Here is an 18,467-nt window from a genome sequence, read left to right as displayed (position 1 = left end):
AATTCATATCTGCAGATGTGGATCTTGTGTGCTCCCAAAGAGCTTATAGACTGTGCAATTCTCGCGCAAGTAAATGGCACATGTTCCACAGAGGATGACTACGAGGACACTTCAGAGGAAAAGTGTCAGCATCTGAGGGTGACAAGCATGTAAGAGTGCTTCAAAAATATTAGAGCAACAGGAAGGCTTGCAAAGTGAAGTGCTTTACCTCCAGAATTTGGGAAGGAATACACTCTGCACTCACAAAAATACATACTAGTATGAATAACTTCTTCAAGCTTTCCTGAACAATTTCCTGTTATGCGCGTGAACGCATTTATATGCTGAGGTGCAGTAAACTGATTAACACAGTGCTTTTATAATTTTTGGTTACAAGAGACCTTGCTTACAAGAGACATCTTTTTCGGGTCCCTTGAGTGTCTCTTGTAATGAGGTTTTACACAGAAATATTGAGAATGTGAAAATACAATATAAGGTGCAGCAATGTTTTTTTGCTGACACACAAAGCTAGCGGAATGAATGTGTCCTGCAATCAATAAAGGATGAAATGGGTTTTATCAATGGGTCAAGGGACTCGCTGATTAAATAGCATCATTGTAGTTAAATAAGCCTAAAACTTGACCCCCAAAGGCTTTCTCCACATACCTCGTACCCACACTGCCGATCCTAAAGCTTGTGTCATGACCTTTCAACTCTTATCGAATGTTCAAAAAGAAGTGTTATGGTTTGCAATGAAATGAATACAAAACTTTAAAAATTACTAGCACTTTATGGCACTAGTCAAGACTGCCAGTAGTTCTATACAATGCATTCTTAGACAATGAACCCTGTCTCAACGTTACTAGATTAGGTTCAGTTGTCAAACTCTCCACAGGTGCCTTGTATCGCGGGCGCCTCCATTCATTGGCTCGCCAGCAGATGGCGGAAGCGCCGCAGGCAGCTCTATGCAGGTGCAGCTCTGCGTTGGCGAAGGTATTTCGAAGGCGCTCAGTTCCTTAGACGAACTAGCTTACGAACACGACAAATGTTGTCAACGGTGTCTTTTTTAATATTTCCAAAGTCTTGCATTTAGAAGGTTTACTGAAAAACTGAAAAGAGCTCTGAAAATGCTGTTGTGGCCCCAGCAGCCTTGGCGTCCGCCAATCAGCTGTTCCTGGTTTTCAAGTGTGTAAATCAGTGTCATGATCAAGGTTCCAATTACATTTTGTCACCACTACTCACACACCAAACCTGTTTTTGAAAGTTTGTTCGTTGCCTTTCAGTTCAGCAGGAGTACTATAGCGACCCAAAGTTAATGGGACACCTGTTCTTGGGGAAAAAAAAATGTTATAGCCCTGCCTCGAACAGTGATGTGGTATTAATAACAGCGGATAGAGCATGCACGGCGCCTCATACCTTGACATATTTCAAACGACTGGTTTTCATAATTCCTTTGAAATATTTTCTGCACAGTCACTTCACCTAAACACTTGATTGCGATAGCACATTCTACAGTATTTTAGCAGTTATTGGCTTGAAAACGCGATACACGTTCATCAGCCGCAGTTAACAGTGCAGTTAACAGCACGCAGGTAAATCACTGCAGGCTGGCACGCGACGCGAACACGCATCCACACTGGGTAGGTTTTGCCGCCATGCCGCTAGGTGGTAACTCTGCTCGATCTCGAGGCCAATAGCTACAGGCGACCGCAGTTGATACAACACACCATGTTTCAGCGCCAACAGCGCATCTATGTAGCAGACGCAGTAGTCTTTTCTGCTTTAGCTTTTGGAATGTGGCACTACAATAGTCTATGCTTAAAAGCGGCAAAGAATAACAGAACAAAGAAAAATGACATGGGGCAAGCAGTGTGCATCTATCACTGCCGTGCAGTTCCTCGCAGGCCCCCGCACCAGCAACACGAGGCAGAATCAATTCCCTGTGCAGACGGTACTGGGCAAGCAGGAACATGCGTGGGGACACAGGCTGCTCTTTGCTCGGCGAACGTGCACGTTCTCCACCCAACTATTTTCTCCTTCTCCACCTCCTTTATCCCTCTTTCCTCGCACCCTAGCAGACGCGCCACGCGAGCTACTGTGGAGGTGGAGGCTACCATCGCAGTCACACCGCGCTATCAGCGCAATCGTGCCCGCTTCTATAAGTTTGAGTAATTCTAATTTACTGTAAGCATTTTCAGGTAGTTTTCCCTACATTCAATTCTTAATTTGGTTTTCTTTATGCATCGTCCTTTTGGGTCTTCACGTGAAAACTACATATAATGAAAGCCTGGAAGTAACAAAAAGTCGCGGACATTTACATTTTCGATATAACCAGATTTAACTGCATTCTTCTTTGCTTACTTATGAGTGCAGCATATTAGCTCACAAGTTTGTCTTTGTCAGATTGCTGTAACACATACAAGTGACAACACACTAGCGCAATAATGCTGGCTGGCACAGACGACAGAATTAGTCCAAAATAAAGTCTGAAATAAAAAGAGCAGAAATTTACTCACCGTGCCTACTTGGTCTGGTTTTACTGAGCGAAGTGAGACACCATATTCTGAAAACATTTTGCCCCTGTTTTTCCACGACGGGCGCACCATTGCAATGGGCTAGAATAAACGCGAAAATGACACAGTTTTAGCTGAAACATCCAAAAAAACCACTGACACCATTAAAAATGCGAATAGGCCAAATGTGACAAAAAGAACTTCAGCAATAAGCAATAAGCAAGCGTAAGTCTACGACTGAACACAGTAACAGTTTCAGGATTTGGAGTACGCCACATTAACAACTTTCCATTTTCTTTCAAGAAGTTGAAGTTGTGGCACCGATCTATTTACTTGACTGGCACAAGAGCTGTGGGCGACACCCCTGTAGCATTGGTGGTGACCACTGGTACCAAAGAACACAAAAAAAAATTATTATTATTTCAGAGAGACCTACAGACAGGGGTGCCAAATTTTCAAAACTAAGAAAAAGCAATGTACATATTATATTTTGAATATCCTGGTTTATTATATAATGGTTCTTATATCCTTGCCTTTTTGTATTGTTATTTGACCAAGTTTGCATGGAGGGAACCTTTCTTTTTTTTTTCACGTTATGTATAACACTTAGGTAGAAAATTATTTACTTATGTAAAAGAGCACCTAAATAGCTACATTTTGGTATGTGTTATAGCAAGGCGGTGAAAACACTTTTCAGACAACTCAAAAAACCTTTTATTTTTAAAAGGTCCCTAAAATAATGCCTGTGACACTATTCTCATGCAAGGAATTCACAGAGGTTGGTTTTGTGAGTATTCGAGTCAATTATTAAAGCTTTGCAGGGAGGCCCTTTTCAAAATTGGCCAAACAGCGCTGCCATATTGGAGACTGGGCTGTGCTCATAGCACAGGAAAAAGCTGTGAATCCTTCCCTCACGCTTGCTTCGCACCCCAGTCAAACCGGTTTCTCCCAGGGTCGTGAAAAAGTCTATAACTTACAATTATTTTAAAACATCTTTTGGCAACCTCTCTGAAATGATTAGAGTGACACTTCCCTGTGCGCCCCCTTCCCCGTGGTGTCATCGGGGCTTGCTAGGTGCACCCACTTACTGGATGCTCCTTAGTGACGGGGCCACCACGGGGTGCAGCAAGGCATCATTTTGATTTTTCTTTTTTTTCTTTTTTTTTTCATTGTTTCTTGCGTACACTGAGTTGATGAGGAGCGTCATATTCAATCGCTAATTTGTTCGGTGGTGGTGAAGCCAACTTAAAAATTCTTGCACTATGGACAGAAAGGAATACGGTAAACACTTGTTACCACGAACTCGCATATCTCGAAAAATCAGATAAGTCGAAAATTTTCCACGCCGCACCTTCACCTCCCATAGGTGCTATGTATATATAGTATTAGCTCTTGTTTATCTCGAAGCATTTTTTTGGCCGTAATGCGGATATCTCAAAATTTTGACTGGAAGGACCGAAGGCAAAGGTCATTAGCAAAAAGTGATAGGGGCTCCGAGCGAGCGCTTTGTTCCTATAAGAGCGAATACAAAATTTCCGCGGACGCGTTTTTCGCCTTGAGAGCAGTCACATGAGCACCGCTCACAAGCGGGGGCTGATGGGTCTTATCGGGCAGTCGGATCAGCGTAGTTCGGTCAGCTGCCCTTCGCACGTGCATACCGGCAAGAGCAATTTAGTGATTGTGTGGTTCTGTTTCGTCGCGCTATGTGCATGAAGCATTGACTTTGATATTTGTTGTGTATGTGGTGTCCGCAACAAAATTGAATGCAGTGGCGGTGACCAACGGCTTATGCGATGCGTTCAGCAGCTCGAGGACGTTTTTGTCGGGCCGAATGCAAACGTGAAGCAGGCAAATATTACCCCCAGTTCTTCCTTCCAAAATAATAAAATTCAGTTTTTCTTGAGAATTCTTTTGCATTTATTACAAAAGCTCCCTTTGTGCTGCGGAGCGTCGATGGGTCGAGGGCCACCAAAGCATTTTCGCTCGTAGCTCTCGCGCACAGGTTCTGGGTTTTTGATTTGTGGGGTTTACCGTCGCAAAGCAACTCAGGCTATGAGAGATGCGGAACACTCCGGAAATTTCGACCTCCTGGGGTTCTTTAACGTGCACTGACATCGCACAGTACACGGGTATTTTGCTTTTCGCATCCATCGAAAAGCGGCCGCCGAGGCCGGGATTCGATCCCGCATCCTTGGGAACAGTAGTCAAGCGCCGTAACCACTGCGCCACCCCGGCGGGGCGGTTCTGGGTTTTTAAAATTTTTGCGCGTCACCCGAAAGCAACTCGCGAGGCAGCCAATCGCGGGAGGCTTTGGGCTACTCAATTTCCGTCCTGGCAATTTTTTTTTTTCCGAACGAAATTTGTTTTCCTAGTCTAGTTTGAGCGAAGAACCCACAGACACTCATTTTTTTCTGATCCAGGCATATATGAGCTCATCGAGACAATTCAGTAAAAGCTTGGTAAGGTAGTAAAGGAAAATAAAAAGGCTAGTGCGGCTAGACATTGTTAACTTTCGAAAGAAGCAGGAGAAAGTCACTGCTTGCAATGCAAGTATGCATCACAGTGTAGCCATGGTGTAGCAGTACACAGCAGTGCTGCGACCCTTTTTTTTTTTAATGCTATGTGTTGCAAAGTATTTCATCCGTGTTATTCAATTTCAAGCTGTGTAGGGCTAGAAACGGGATATAACATAACTGTACTCCCCTTGATCGAACGACGACGGGGTGGAAACAAAGTAACGCTGAAAACGTGCCTCTCTGTTGTAGAGTCCCGTCGCTCCGTGCGATGTGCACCAGCGGCAACAACAGGCGTTGGCGGCGGCGTCGCGCAACGCATCGTCAGGGATTGTTGCCAGAATTTTCGGCACTTTGCTTAACTCGAAACTCCGCTTAACTCGAAATTTTTCCTGGATTTTACAACTTCGAGTTAACGAGGGTTTACTGTACCTATTGGTCAAGCGCATGTTAAAACATGCTCTTGGCGACCACTTGCAACTGATTTGAGTGACGCTACCCTGTGCGGGACGCACGACGTCATCTTAACAGGTGCACCCACTTACAAATAAATTGTAAGTTATAGGCTCTAGGCAAAGCTTCTCGTGGGCCTTTAAATGCACAACACTATTACATTTAAAAAATAAGGACTGCGCTGAAGCCTTGCCATACTCACTGAAATCGAGTAAACTTCTGCGAAAAATGACCACTGGATTTTATGACCGTTGATCTACATGAGAAGCTGATGTGTTTGTGGGACGGAGGATCAATTTGTGGGAACTCTGCCCGCTGGAGTGTCCATGCAGTCGAGGACTTTCGAAACCACATTCAAGTAAAACAGAGCATAAGATACTTCGCTATTTGACCGAATAATCGACATTATTGAATATTTGCACACACCTGTACATAGCCCTCGCGTAATGGACCCACTTTTATTCAAGAAATTTGAAATTAGTTTTGGGGGAAGGGTTCACTACACAGAAAAAAACAAATAAACAAACAAAGTTTACATTTCTTTTTAGCAAGAGTAGAAATTTCATACCCGTCTGTCCAGCCGTCAACAACAAAAGTGCAGGGTCAGGCACGATCATGACGCAAGCTTTTAACATTGTTCGCTGCAAAGGTGTTTGCTACTACCACGCATCCGAACGATTTTGTTGCAGTGCACGGCATCCGCTCCAATTGCAGCGTGAGAAAGCGAACATGATGAACATCAGGCTTGCGCAACTAGACGCAGCAGCATAGCTCAGGCAGCCCACCCAGCAAGCCATCGCTGGCCCTCCTATCAAGGATGCACAGTGCCTTGACACTCTGCTAAGTTCAACGGGCAAGTCACCCTCACTGCCGCAGGAGCTAAGGTCATAAGATAAACATGCACTAATGTTATCACTACCCAGTATCTTGGCGCGCTGCCAAGGTATGCACTATGGACTGCAATGACGACTGTCCCAGCAGCTAACACCCTTTTTTTTTTAATGTAAATTTCGAGCGACAAAAGAGGAGAGAGGCTCATTATAAGAGTGGGTCCATTAAAAGGGCAAATATGGTAGATAAAGCTTGGTGCAAAAGAAAAAAAAAAAAAGAAAATTTAAGGTTCTTGAATGTTAAGGACTGCAGTCCAAACAATTTTTACATCACAAGTGCCTGACCAAGTTCATGGTACAAAACAACTCCTCATAAATTTCAGAAAAGCATGCTGGGCTCACGTAATTTCTCCTCGTCATGATGAGCATTCTGATTATCTTCTCATTGCCATTGACGATGAAATAACCACCGAATTCCTGAAAGAGACGAGAGTAATGTCACCTGCTGCTCTCCTAGTTCATCAGTTAATGTGCCACATTACCACAATCAAGTGCAGGATTTCAAGATTACTTCTTTCAGAAAGGGTTCTTAATACTTCCACATAAACCCCTCCCAATTTTTTTGTTTCCAGCCTACTAGTTTATTAAGTGTGCAGATGTTTTTACAAACTTTGATATTTTGGAAGCTTCCAGGGTGGGACTGCACAAAGTCATTTTGGACCAAGCAAGATCGTGTTTTGGAGCAATATGGCTCAGGCAAACTTGCTGGAGCATTTTGGCGCAGCCAAAATTGCACTTTCTAGCTTCTTCGAGCAAGCTAGATTTCATTTTAGAGCTACTGGAAGCAGATAAAATTTCATATTATAGCAGTTTATATAATGCCTGCCGGGGTTTTATGAGTCAAAACAACTATATTATTATGAGGCTGGGGTTCTTTAATGTGAACTGACATCACACAATACAAGTGCCTCTATAACACTTCATCTTTATCAAAATGTTATTGACAGCGAAGACTGTCAGCAGCACACATTGCTCTTCCTGATACTTGTAGTTTTGTATCGACAACTAGACATGAATGAGTGGGTCAATCGGCAGCACAGCGCAGGCTTTCCCTAAGTTAAAACCGAAAACATTGTTGGCGCTACCATCAAACTATATATCGCCGCGCGGATGATCATGACGGTTGGAAGCGCTCCCAAACGCGTGGTCCAATGGACGCAGTAACATAATCTGATTGACCGCAGGTCCAGAGTGCCGCAATTGACTAAGGGATGGTAAAACGTAAAACGGCTCCAATCTTTATTCTAGATCCGCCATACCCTCCAAATCAACATCTTTCAGCACCCCATCAACATCAAGCTTGCTCGCAGCCCCCTCACCCTTCTTTTTAATGTTTTGTGCCTAAATTATGAATCGCCGTGTACTGGGCTGTGCTGCTCGGCTCACTCAGCCCCATTCAGTTCCTTGGCGTCCTCAGCGATGACAGCCGGGACTCGGGAGTGGCAAAGCGCGCACACCACCATTTACTGAAACCACCTAAAAGAGCATGAAAATTATCAAAACCCCTGCGGGCGGTATCCACCACATGTAATATGAACGGCTGCATTTTCTTTTAGAAAAACAAACGATCGCGCTGCTCGTGACTACTATCAGAGCACAGATGCCGAAGTCGTTCTGGCTGTTCTAATGCAAAGTGGCGCAATTTTCGGTGCAGTTTGGAACAAGAGGTTGCGTTTGTATCAGAATGGCACAATTGAAGCAGGAGTCCCATCCCTGAGCTTCTATAAGGTTGAATGGTATTATTTGGACAGGGTCTATAATAAACATAAGCTGAGGTGGTGAATAACCCCAAGAAGTCGCAATACTTACGCCTTCCTCCTCACCTCTTTTCACCAGTTCAGCAGGGGACATCTTGGCAATGTTGCAAGCCTGGGACTAAACACCAATGAGGACAGAAAAAAATATGCTACTAAGAGAATTTACTACACAAAGCGAAACAATATGTGCAGCCATCTTAACAGACAAAGCATAAGAGGCATTAATGTCCACTTAAGTGAACCATTACCCTGATGTAACAGGGGCGGCTATCTCTAAAAATTCCAAGGCATTGCATTTAGAGAGAAAACGTACACTTGACACTACACAAAAAAGAAAGCTCGCTGCTGCAAGATATTTCCACTTCATGGTCCCTTTGAAGAACCCACGTGAGCTATGAAGCTTGTACCATACACTACACTGCAGCCTATAAGTTGACTTCGAATGTAGGTTGACCTTCTCAACTCACACCCCTCACTGTCAAAAAAATAAAAATAAAGTTGAATCAAACTATTATAAGTCGATGCATACACCCTAGCTTTGCCACAGCACTCTTTATGTGGTTTGCACTGGAATGGCATCAAAGCACAAGCAAAAAAAATGCGACAATGCAATTGCAAGGCCAGCTGTCGCAGGCAATAAAATGGCACTTCCTCCTCCTTCTATACTCATGACCGCTCCAGTCATAGAGCGGAAAAGCAAGCTTTCAAAGATCCTACAGTTTTTTATTCTCGCACCACGCAACCACGCTAATCCACGAAAGTGTGACGGCACTAATGAGGAGAATAAACAGTGCACAACTCAAATTTTGGTTAGCAGAACTAACCTGCATGTGAATTAATGCTTTCCTTTGACACATAAAGCTGCACTTATCCGTCACATATGTACCAGTTAACCTTGTGCAGAGGTCATCAATCTATGTTCAGGCGGTCATTTTTGTTAAAGAAGGCCAATATTATACACAACAACGTAAAATATTATCCTTCTCAGACCAGAGTCTAATTTTGCTTATCAGCGTTAATTCAAATACATTCCCTAAATCTCAGTATTCCGATGAAAACACAGAAAAAAAAAAAAGAATTGTGCAACTCTAGCTTTAATATTTCCTCCCCAATCTGCTACAGGCACTGTGCTTACTGCTACAGCGCCCTCTTAATCAGCACATTGATCAGCTTGCATTGCTCAAACACTCAACATGAAGCAATCTGAGAACATTCCAGGCTATTGCTTTGCCTGTTTGGGAAAGCAGTGCAGCTTCGATAGAAAGCATTTACGATCAGGTCAGTTTATATAGCCAATAATATACAACATCCACATAAGTGTTCCGTTACACAGTTTCCTATAGTACAGCATCAGGACACATATATATATATGTCAAAGTAATAAGCACGTCACGATACAAACTCAAGGCCAGCAGAGACAAACCGTAATGAAACAGACCACCTTCCTGCTTTCCGCACTACCATGTGACCCGGCTGACTAGCCTGACAAGTGGTAGACCGAATCCCCAATGGCTTTATAGCTTCAGATTTCAATATGGTGCGCACTTTGGAATTTACCGGGGGCTTGCTTGAGCCGTATATACCCTTCAAACGGAAAAATAACCATTAGCATGAGCAAGCCAAGTGAACAAAGCATGGTTCGAATTTTCGTGAACGAAGCAAATTTGGTTACCAATACATTTCCTGTTTGTTAAGGTGGATTCACACGACAAACCAAATCGCGAAGCGCTCTCACGATTTAGCATGACGTGAAGCTACGTCACTGATTTCTGCCGCTTCGCTTCAGTCTGCAAGCAGCGATTCACGATATGGCCAAGAGGCCTTTTCACACTTCAGGTCCGTAGCTGTGACTCTCGATGCATTAGTGGTAAAACGTTTTAGTCTGGCAACAAGCAGCTTTACAATCCAATTCAAGCTTGTGATTGGTTTGAAATACTGAGCGCAAAAGTCGTTTGCTAACCCCCGAAGAGCGGGAGTATCGTGATTCACGGGTAGCGTGGTGTCGGGGTGGGAACAACAATGAAGCGGACGTACGAGATGGAGTAAGGAAGAACAAATGAAAAGAGCTTCACACAGGTATTTACAGCATAAACAAAGAACTAGGAGAGCAGGAGGCCGGCCTGCCTCCGTTGAGATCTCGAGCAATCTCTGGGTCACTTCACAACATATTCGCGTCTGAAAACGCTCTCTCATCTTCCTCTTGTCTGGCCCCGCCCACACAGTCACAAATCACTGTCAGGCAGCAAGCGGTAGAGATGCAGCTGCAGGTCGCAAGGTCGCAGGAATGGGGCCACAGCCCGGGACCCATCTCGAAGCCGATGCAACAAGCGTCCGATGGTCGGCCACGCATCCCAGTGTGCGTACTGGAGCAGCACGCTGGTTCCTTCTCTCCCGCTGGCCGAGGTCGCGTTCCTCCCAAAACCGCAAACGCAGGGTGAGTAGAACAACGTCCATATCACGACACAACGGTGCCACACAACCCGGTGACACGGTGAAGCTTGGCCGGCCTGGCACAACAAGTCACTCTGCTGAACAAATAAAAGTTCTCTCTCTGTCTATCTGTCTGCCCGCGCTAAATTTCCAAATTGTCACACGCTGATCGTTAACGACCCAGCGATGGCTGAATTGTACTCCGAGTACTTAGATTTTTATACAATTCAAAGCCCATCTTGCTCGTACGGTTCAAGATTCAGCGACGAGGCAACTTTCTTTTTTATCGCGCTGGTGGAAAGTTTTCCTGCTCTCTGGAATATTCACAACAATGAATATTCCGACAAACCTCTGCGGGCCACGCTGTGGCAACATATTACTGAAGAAATGGAGCTGAAGTACCCGCAGGGCAGCTCCACTGCAGGTAAGTTTCCAAAACTCACAAGTTGTTTCTTCTCGTTTTCGTTCGCAATTATTTGTCAGCGCATACGCGCGTCTTAAGTGTGCTCGCCGTTACTATATAGCTTTCGATACAGATCACACTGTATTCTGCGCTACAGCAGTGTGCTGCACGACAAACGAAGCATATCAGCATAGGTGCTTTGAAGGCAGTGCGCGCCTTGCTAAAAAAAAGAAAAGCCAGTGGGCTTAAGTAGAAATTGAAACGAACTGCTCGAAAAAGAGTTGTGTTTTCACCGTTCAGTCAGCTTAACCATTTCAGCTGAATTGATGCTTTCAGTCAAAAATAACTGATCTGATATCACAATCAAATATGGCTCAGCTGACAATTTTTTTATTTTGTTTGCTATTTAGCTGAATAAATTCATTTGGACCCATTGGTATACTTCAATGTGAAAGCATTTCTTGCCTCATAAGGGTATGCATGAGTTGTCACCACGGTGCGACATACCTCTAGAAAAATAGGTTCAATAAAAAAAATATGTTGTGTCCATGCCAGGACTCAAACCACCATCCGTCTGTTCCCCAGCCAAGGCGCATGCCATACTCTGGTGTCTTGGAACCAGTCAGGACTGCTGCCATATCCCCAGCGTCTCCTGAATAAATATGAGTTGAGCAACATCGACGGCAACTTCCTAAGAAATCCCCAATTTTCCTCGTCTAGCGTAAGGACGCTGCAGGGCACTGAGGGAAAGGACAACAGTTGCAGAAATTCAAAAAATAAGAAAGACCAGAATATTAAAAAAAGCAAAACAAATCGGACTGGTGGTCCCAATCGTGCTTTATAGCAGGGCATATCCACATTACAGTTATTGCAAGTGTATGATGGCTCGAGGGCAGTTATTAATCAGATGTTGTAAATTGTTTCAGATCTCTTGCGGTCGTTTTTCAACAATAAAAGGAGAACTTTATCGCACAGAGCGAAAGAAGGTCCGCACGACCAAGAGTGGCCAGCCAGCTTCAGACACCTATTCTGGTAAATGGAAATTCTTTTCCTGTATGACATTCTTGGATGCTACACAACCATCGTCATCGGCCAGGACTGTCACTGAAGCTTTCGGTGACGAATGTGAATTGGTAAGTGCTGCCTCATTATCTACACATCAACATAACTAGGATGTGTCATGCAATAAAATATAAACCATTTTGCACCAAACCTACTCCAAAGTACCTCTTTGCCTGTGCTCAGGCTTGAAGCATCGCAGCATTAGCACCGTCTAAATTTATGTGCTATTCTGGCTACCAACTGACAGATTATTGTGGTGTGTTTTCAACGTCAGCCGATGATGATGCCACATGCTGCAACGTGGAGAGGGCGGCTGACCCATCTCTAGACACGAGGAATGTGCTGCTGGATCCTCCAACGCTGACACCCAACAGTCGCCCACGCCATACAAATCGGGGTCCATCACAGGGTGGACGGCAGCCATCGAAAAGATTGCTGATGCTTATCAGCAAAATGACAATGCTGCAACTCATTTTGCGAAGGGGATGGCAGCCATGATGCGTTCTTCGCCACCCCGTGACCTCATCAGGTGCCAAAAAGATTTGCTCACAGTTTTAGAGAAATATGTGCCGAATGATGATTGAATGTCTTTTCTTTTTATATTTTGCAGCAGCTTTTAATTTGATAGTGTAGTTAAGTGCAACTTTTGTAACTGTACCTTAAACACGAATTCCTCTGCGGCACTAAGAAAGAGCATTGAACAAGGAAGGGTAGAGGGGGGTAAGACTCAGTTCGCAGGTCGAGCCAACGTTTCGACAAGCAGACTTGTCTTCGAAACGTTGGCTCGACCTACGAATTGAGGCTCCCCCTTTTATCCTTGTTCAGTGCTCTTTGTTGCCTAAATCAGAAGATAACCATAACATCAAATTATAAGCTAAAGAATTTCAATGCGCCTGGCTCACTTAGTATAGGCAATTATCAAAAACAGCTTTTGTTTACTTTTGAGTGAAGCAATACACATGGCACATACCATAGTCCATAGTTAGCAACTGCTGTGTTCTTAGGTTGTATTCTACCATAGAGGAATCAAGCTGCTATAATTACTAAATGTTAGCTGCAATTGCATTGAATTTAGCCAGTTGTTAGTGATATTTTTAACTTTGTTTTACTGTGATGCTAGAGGAACCAAAGTGCCATACCCAACGAAGTGTTGGCTACAGTTGCACACCCATTCTAAGTAATTTTTAGTTACTTTGCTTTGATGTCACTACAGCATTATGGTCAAACAACCATAACAAGGTATGGTAAGCACATTCACTTAAACTCGCTAAATTCTACCGGACACTTTGACCCCATAAAATGAAATGAATTATAAAGGCTCATGCTTTTTCGGTCAAAGCTGAGTGCCATAACCACTGAGCCATGGCAGCAGCTAATACCATTAAAGCAAATTTTTCGGCCCTTTTGAGTTCAAATTGTCAAGGTTTATAATGGTTTGGTTTATGGTGTTTAACATCCAGAAGTGACTCGGGCTATGAGAGAGAGAGTTTATAATGTGCTGTAGCTGTAATGTGCCGTTAAGAAGATGCAGTTTTACATAGGCAATGTCTTTATTTTCTGTCACAAGTTAATCCAACATTTACAAATTCATCTGATGCTTAGTTTCACTTTTACCTTGTTTCACATGAGTGCTTGAAGTGCCATGTCTTTGATAAATGCTATGACATGGTAAGTCTGTAGTAGTGTTGGTGCTAGGGCAAAGTGCAAATTGCTATAGAACTACGTTTTAACACTCAAGATCTGTGATACTGTTTACATTGTACTTATAATCCATGTTGCGAACTGAGTTCTAATACCACTCACTTGACAGTTTTTACACAAACGAGATGCCCTCAAAGTGCAATATTTTAAGGTGAATATATTCAGATCATAAAACAATGCTAGATATTCATCTTGAGTGTACCTGACTAGCCAAGTGGCCTAAAAGAGCAATGTACTCGTTGTTATCAAATTGTCTTTCAATACTCAAGAACTGTGAAACTGTGTTCATTGAACTTTTTAATGCTGACTGTATTATTTTTAATATTTACTCTGTATTGTATCAATTCTGTACCTCTATTTATTCCGTAGTTATAAACTGGGTTCTAATACAACTCACTTTACAATCCACTGCATGTGAATTAGTCACAATGCAGAATTTTTCTTGAAATGAATAAACATTCTTCATTATTCATGTCATGCATTTCAAGGCAGCTAAGTGTTAAATAATGCAGCTTGTTGCAGCTTTAGCATAGCATGCAAACAAACAGCAGACACCACAACATAAATCAGGCATATCATGAGGGGAAAGTTCCAAAAAGTAAAAAAAAAAAGCACAAGAAAAAGCACAGAAAGAAAAGCATTGAAGAGACAGCACAGTGCATCAATTAATAGCTAAAGTGCATTTCAGTAAAGTCGGCTAGGAGGCTGCCTGTACCTGCTGACGTCGGAATGCACCATGTCTCTTTTCCAAGGCACAGTTCCTTGGCCACTGAAATATTCACAAAGAGAATCTCGCAGTACACAGGCTGCTGCTCTTGAGTGGCTCCCATGGGCACTTTGAACACCAAAGAATGTTTCTTGTGGCATTGCAGCACTGGCATCTGCAGCACTCAGCAAGTCGGAGCCCAAGAAATTGTGGAGGGCACATACAGCGAACATATAGGTGCTGACACGCTCCGGTTTTGCCTCTGTTGTACTATGAAGAAGCCAGAACCCGTTTGCCAGCATCCCGAATGCATTTTCCACTGTCCGGCGTGCTCTTGATAGCCTGCACAAGAGAGTCATCACAGCTTAATGTAAATCAGTGCGTAGAGCTCATAGTTTCAAATGGATACCTATAGAAATAAAAGCAAGCCCTAAGGTGCTATGGCAAGCCACAAAGTGGCATGCAGATTGATTAAATATGCAACACGCTGATTATGGTTACCTTGTGTCCTTGTGTCCAGTGGTAAGACGTGGCCAGCATAGGGCTTCATCAAGCGCTCGGACAGCGAAAACGCATCGTATCCAACAATCACTGGAGGCACAGTCAGCATGGGGGAGTGCCCAATTTTCACTGAAGCTGGCACACCGGCTTTGTTGTTATCGATAGCTTTGCGCAGGGAAGTTTATCTGCCATATACCTCCATCCCCTTGTGAGCCCGGAGAGTCAATGTCCAAATAAATGAATTTATAATTAGAGTCCCCAAGGGCAAAGAGAATGATGATAAATGTATTTTTATAATTGAAATAGAGGGATCCAGATTTTTGGGGCTTTATAATGCAAACACGTTTTCTGTGAATGGCACCACAACAATTTGGAAATTGCCATTTTTCATTGAAACCTTTGATATTTGTATGCCATTGTTCTTCCATTTTTGGTGCTTTGAGGTAGTCATCCTTCAAATGGCCAGACAGGTCTTAAGTAAAATTCCATTTACTGTCGAGTGCCCCAACCGGAACTGGCGGCTCAGTGAATACTGACTCCCCTGAAAAGCAAAGCAAGCACTGAATAAGTTGCATGCAATGTTAAAAAAAATAAATAAATAAAACGCACATCATTGCAACGCCAACACATGTTATAAGGAAGTGGAAGAAAAAGAAACCTTAGCTAATCTCATAAAAAATGAAAAGAATATTCCATTGTCATGAGACACTGTACCTGTACTCAACACAGCCGCAATTGAACTTCTCACATCTCCCACACCCTCTTTTTAATTCAGATAAATATACATACTTGCTGCAATGAACCTCTTCTTATTTATAAGGCATGCATCTCTAATAATGATGACGTATATACACGTCTCAAGTTATTCAAATATCCACATATACCTTTTAAGGAGTCGGCAACATGATTTATTCAGAGTATGCAAGAAGTAGCTTCCTAAGGCACCACTTACCAACCTAACGCTGCTGCTGACAATTGTTACCTAATTTCCCCGCGATCTTATGATGAATCACTGTTTTCACTTATTATTCGCTTGCGCTAAACATAGCGCCTATGCACACTCCTAAACTGTATGCTTACGACTCGAAAACTGTCATCTGCTTGGTATAGGTGAAATTGCTCACCTGATGCCAGGAAACGTAGGATAACTTGAAGCCTGGTTTTTGCTGGAACGGCATTCCGCATTACGGTGTCCCGGCGCTCGATCCTTGACTGGGCACGGGCCAAGAGCTGATGGAACTGTACGTTGCTGACACGGAGCAGGCGCTTGTAGTGCTCCGGATCAGTAGCGAGCAGCTCCTCATACAACTGATTTTGCATGCCAAGCGACTTTTTCGTCAGCCATGGTTTAACCCAGCACGATCTTTTGCTGGGAGCAATACCAGCTGCGTCTTCATCATCCTCTGACATTTCAAGGATGACAGCCAAAGCACTGTCCATTTTGGCACCCTGCTCAAAAGACCAGGCGCGATCGTGCACCATTACTCTAGAACGCGGCACCGTTGCGTAAGGGCTTTGTGAGCGAGAGTATTTTGGGCAACTCGTCCTCGCTGTCGTCTGCTATCTCCTCCCATCGTGTGAATGCTCGCCGTGGACGAACAAACTGCACATCAAAGGTCACGTGACAGATCGCTTCGCTATCTGGTCCGTCGCGTGAATTGACCTTCATGCGCGGAGCTTCACGCACCTTGCTGGCAACCAACACCCGTGTGAGGCGTATGCTATATCCTGAATTTTGCTGAAAACTACCTTAGACTCTGTAAATGGGTTAGCTCCTGGTATGCCTAACTTGGAACAAACATTTTTGTAAAAAAAAAAAAGCATGACTTGCATGCAGCAACATACAGTAATTGCACAAAACAGCGTGCAGCTGAAGCACGCTAATCTCGTTTTCGGAAACAACTGCCCTAACAACCGAAGAAACTGCAGCCCCCATGCAGCACAAGTCCTACTCAACTATTCCAAAATGCTATTCCAAACCCAACTTTTTAATACCTTGACCATAATGGGAACCTCTCCAACAGTCTTCTTGACAATGTCCTGCTGAACACCATTCAGGCTCCACACAACCGTCACGTCCAGCTTCCCTCTGTATGTGGTGCCTCGATTTCTGCACTGTAAACAAGCCCATAAGGACGTGCTAGACGGCTGGCAACTATAATGGTCTATAGCAGTGGTAAATAAAGTATGTTGATTTGTCACACCAATTGGTTCAAGAAATGTGTCACTCCCATAACCCCACGTTTATATCCTGACCCCAAATAACAATAATCTTATAAGGACCAAACACTAAATTTTAAGCATCAGATTTTTTTCAAAGCCGCAGAAAGCTTTCTGTCTAAATGCTTGATGCAGTTAGCAGGTATCTGGAAATCGTAACACCAAAAAAACTAGAAATGGTCTAGCAGGCATTCTAAATACTGCAGAATCACATTTCTTCACAGATGGACAAGAACTAGATACTTAATGTGAAAGAACAGTATTACAGGTGACCATATCTAACTACATCCCTATGTCAAATGATGTGCTCTCAAGCTGGCTGTTCTTAGAAATTACTGTGTCATCCAGTATAAATAAGCATCCCCAATCCCAACAAGAGTTTTAAATTCACCTGAAACAAATAAATTACCTCTAGGTGTACTGGCCCGTCGGTAAAAAGCTGTACACATGGCCTTAAAAAACACTTCACAGGGGATAACAAAATGTTGATAATGCAAATAAGCAAGCCATGAATAAAATGAATAAGCTCTCATTACCTGTATCCATCCTCATCTGGCTTAAACCATTAAAACCAAGACAGTAAAATCTCGTTGATATGTCTCCGGTGCATACGATTTCCCGTTTCATACACTCAAAATCCCGGGAAGTAAAACATCTCCCATAGAGTTGCACTATTTTTATTTCCGTTGATATGTTCCCTGATAACACGATTTCCCGGTTACCACGCTCGAAATTTCGACGAATTGAGGTCATATAATATGTTTTGCGATCAACCCGACATGTGCTAACAATTGCTCACAACATGAAAAAATCTGCGGTGCTCACTCGCCACAGTTGCTTTCCTGCACAGCATGGATGCGAAGGGGCAAAGCATCAAAGAAAGCCAACATACGAGGCATCCATTCATGCAGAAACATGATTTTATGAGGAGAAATCCAGTGGCTTCTTTGCAGCATCTTAGAAGCATAGGGATGAACTTTTTGGTAATTACAACTAATTACTTGCATGCAAGCGGGCTGGGTCTGGAGAATGCAGCATGAGCCAAAAAGCAGCTACTGTAAGCCATCGCCATGGCCTCTCCACATGACACTGGTGTAAGGGGGTGAAGCATACAGAACCAACCCAGAAAGCAATACCGACTGTTGTTGCCTTCTACAAATTGGATTTGTTGTGGAATCTCTTCCATGCTTAGGACAACGCAAGCACACACTGAATTCTGTGAGACCTAAAAAAAGGAACTGTGCATACTTGATGTTTATAAATGCTCATCTGAACTTTTATGCACAAGAATGGCAGTCATATCCAAAGGTGCTTGCATACTTTCACAAAAAAGCCGGAC

At 43.4% G+C, this 18,467-nt stretch overlaps 2 protein-coding genes and 1 long non-coding RNA gene across 3 annotated transcripts in view; all 3 read right to left on the bottom strand.

Annotated features, from left to right (window-relative positions):
- The window catches only part of Polr1B (RNA polymerase I subunit Rpl135), a 61,497-nt gene that overhangs the window by 38,794 nt on the left and 4,236 nt on the right, over positions 1-18,467 (bottom strand). Inside the window, exons 5-8 of the mRNA XM_084595164.1 lie at positions 16,904-17,023; positions 8,158-8,223; positions 6,691-6,765; positions 2,496-2,594 (exon numbers count right to left, since the gene is read on the bottom strand). Of these exons, the coding sequence (XP_084451290.1) occupies positions 2,496-2,594; positions 6,691-6,765; positions 8,158-8,223; positions 16,904-17,023 (360 nt within the window). The remainder of the gene's footprint in view (positions 1-2,495; positions 2,595-6,690; positions 6,766-8,157; positions 8,224-16,903; positions 17,024-18,467) is intronic.
- On the bottom strand, positions 11,346-15,227 carry LOC146199645 (uncharacterized). Its single transcript, XR_014705110.1, has 2 exons — positions 14,909-15,227; positions 11,346-14,749 (listed from the first exon to the last, which is right to left on the bottom strand). It is a non-coding gene; the product is annotated as an uncharacterized LOC146199645 (long non-coding RNA).
- LOC146199644 (uncharacterized) lies at positions 15,238-16,892 on the bottom strand. Its single transcript, XM_084595165.1, has 2 exons — positions 16,033-16,892; positions 15,238-15,449 (listed from the first exon to the last, which is right to left on the bottom strand). The coding sequence occupies exons 1-2, from the start codon at positions 16,388-16,390 to the stop codon at positions 15,382-15,384; spliced, it is 426 nt and encodes a 141-aa protein (XP_084451291.1). The 5' UTR covers positions 16,391-16,892; the 3' UTR covers positions 15,238-15,381.

Source organism: Amblyomma maculatum, chromosome 2, assembly GCF_055883805.1.
Source record: "Amblyomma maculatum isolate TAMU_Amacu chromosome 2, ASM5588380v1, whole genome shotgun sequence".
Lineage (NCBI taxonomy): Eukaryota > Metazoa > Arthropoda > Arachnida > Ixodida > Ixodidae > Amblyomma > Amblyomma maculatum.
The sequence above is the reverse complement of the archived record's forward strand: the minus strand, read 5'-3'. Positions and strand labels throughout refer to the sequence as shown.

Coding starts and splice junctions, on each gene's coding strand:
- LOC146199644 (XM_084595165.1), bottom strand. CDS start 16,390: ATGGTGCACGATCGCGCCTGGTCTTTTGAGCAGGGTGCCAAAATGGAC. Junction 15,450..16,032: donor CCTACGTTTCCTGGCATCAG/GTGAGCAATTTC, acceptor TTTGCTTTTCAG/GGGAGTCAGTATTCACTGAG.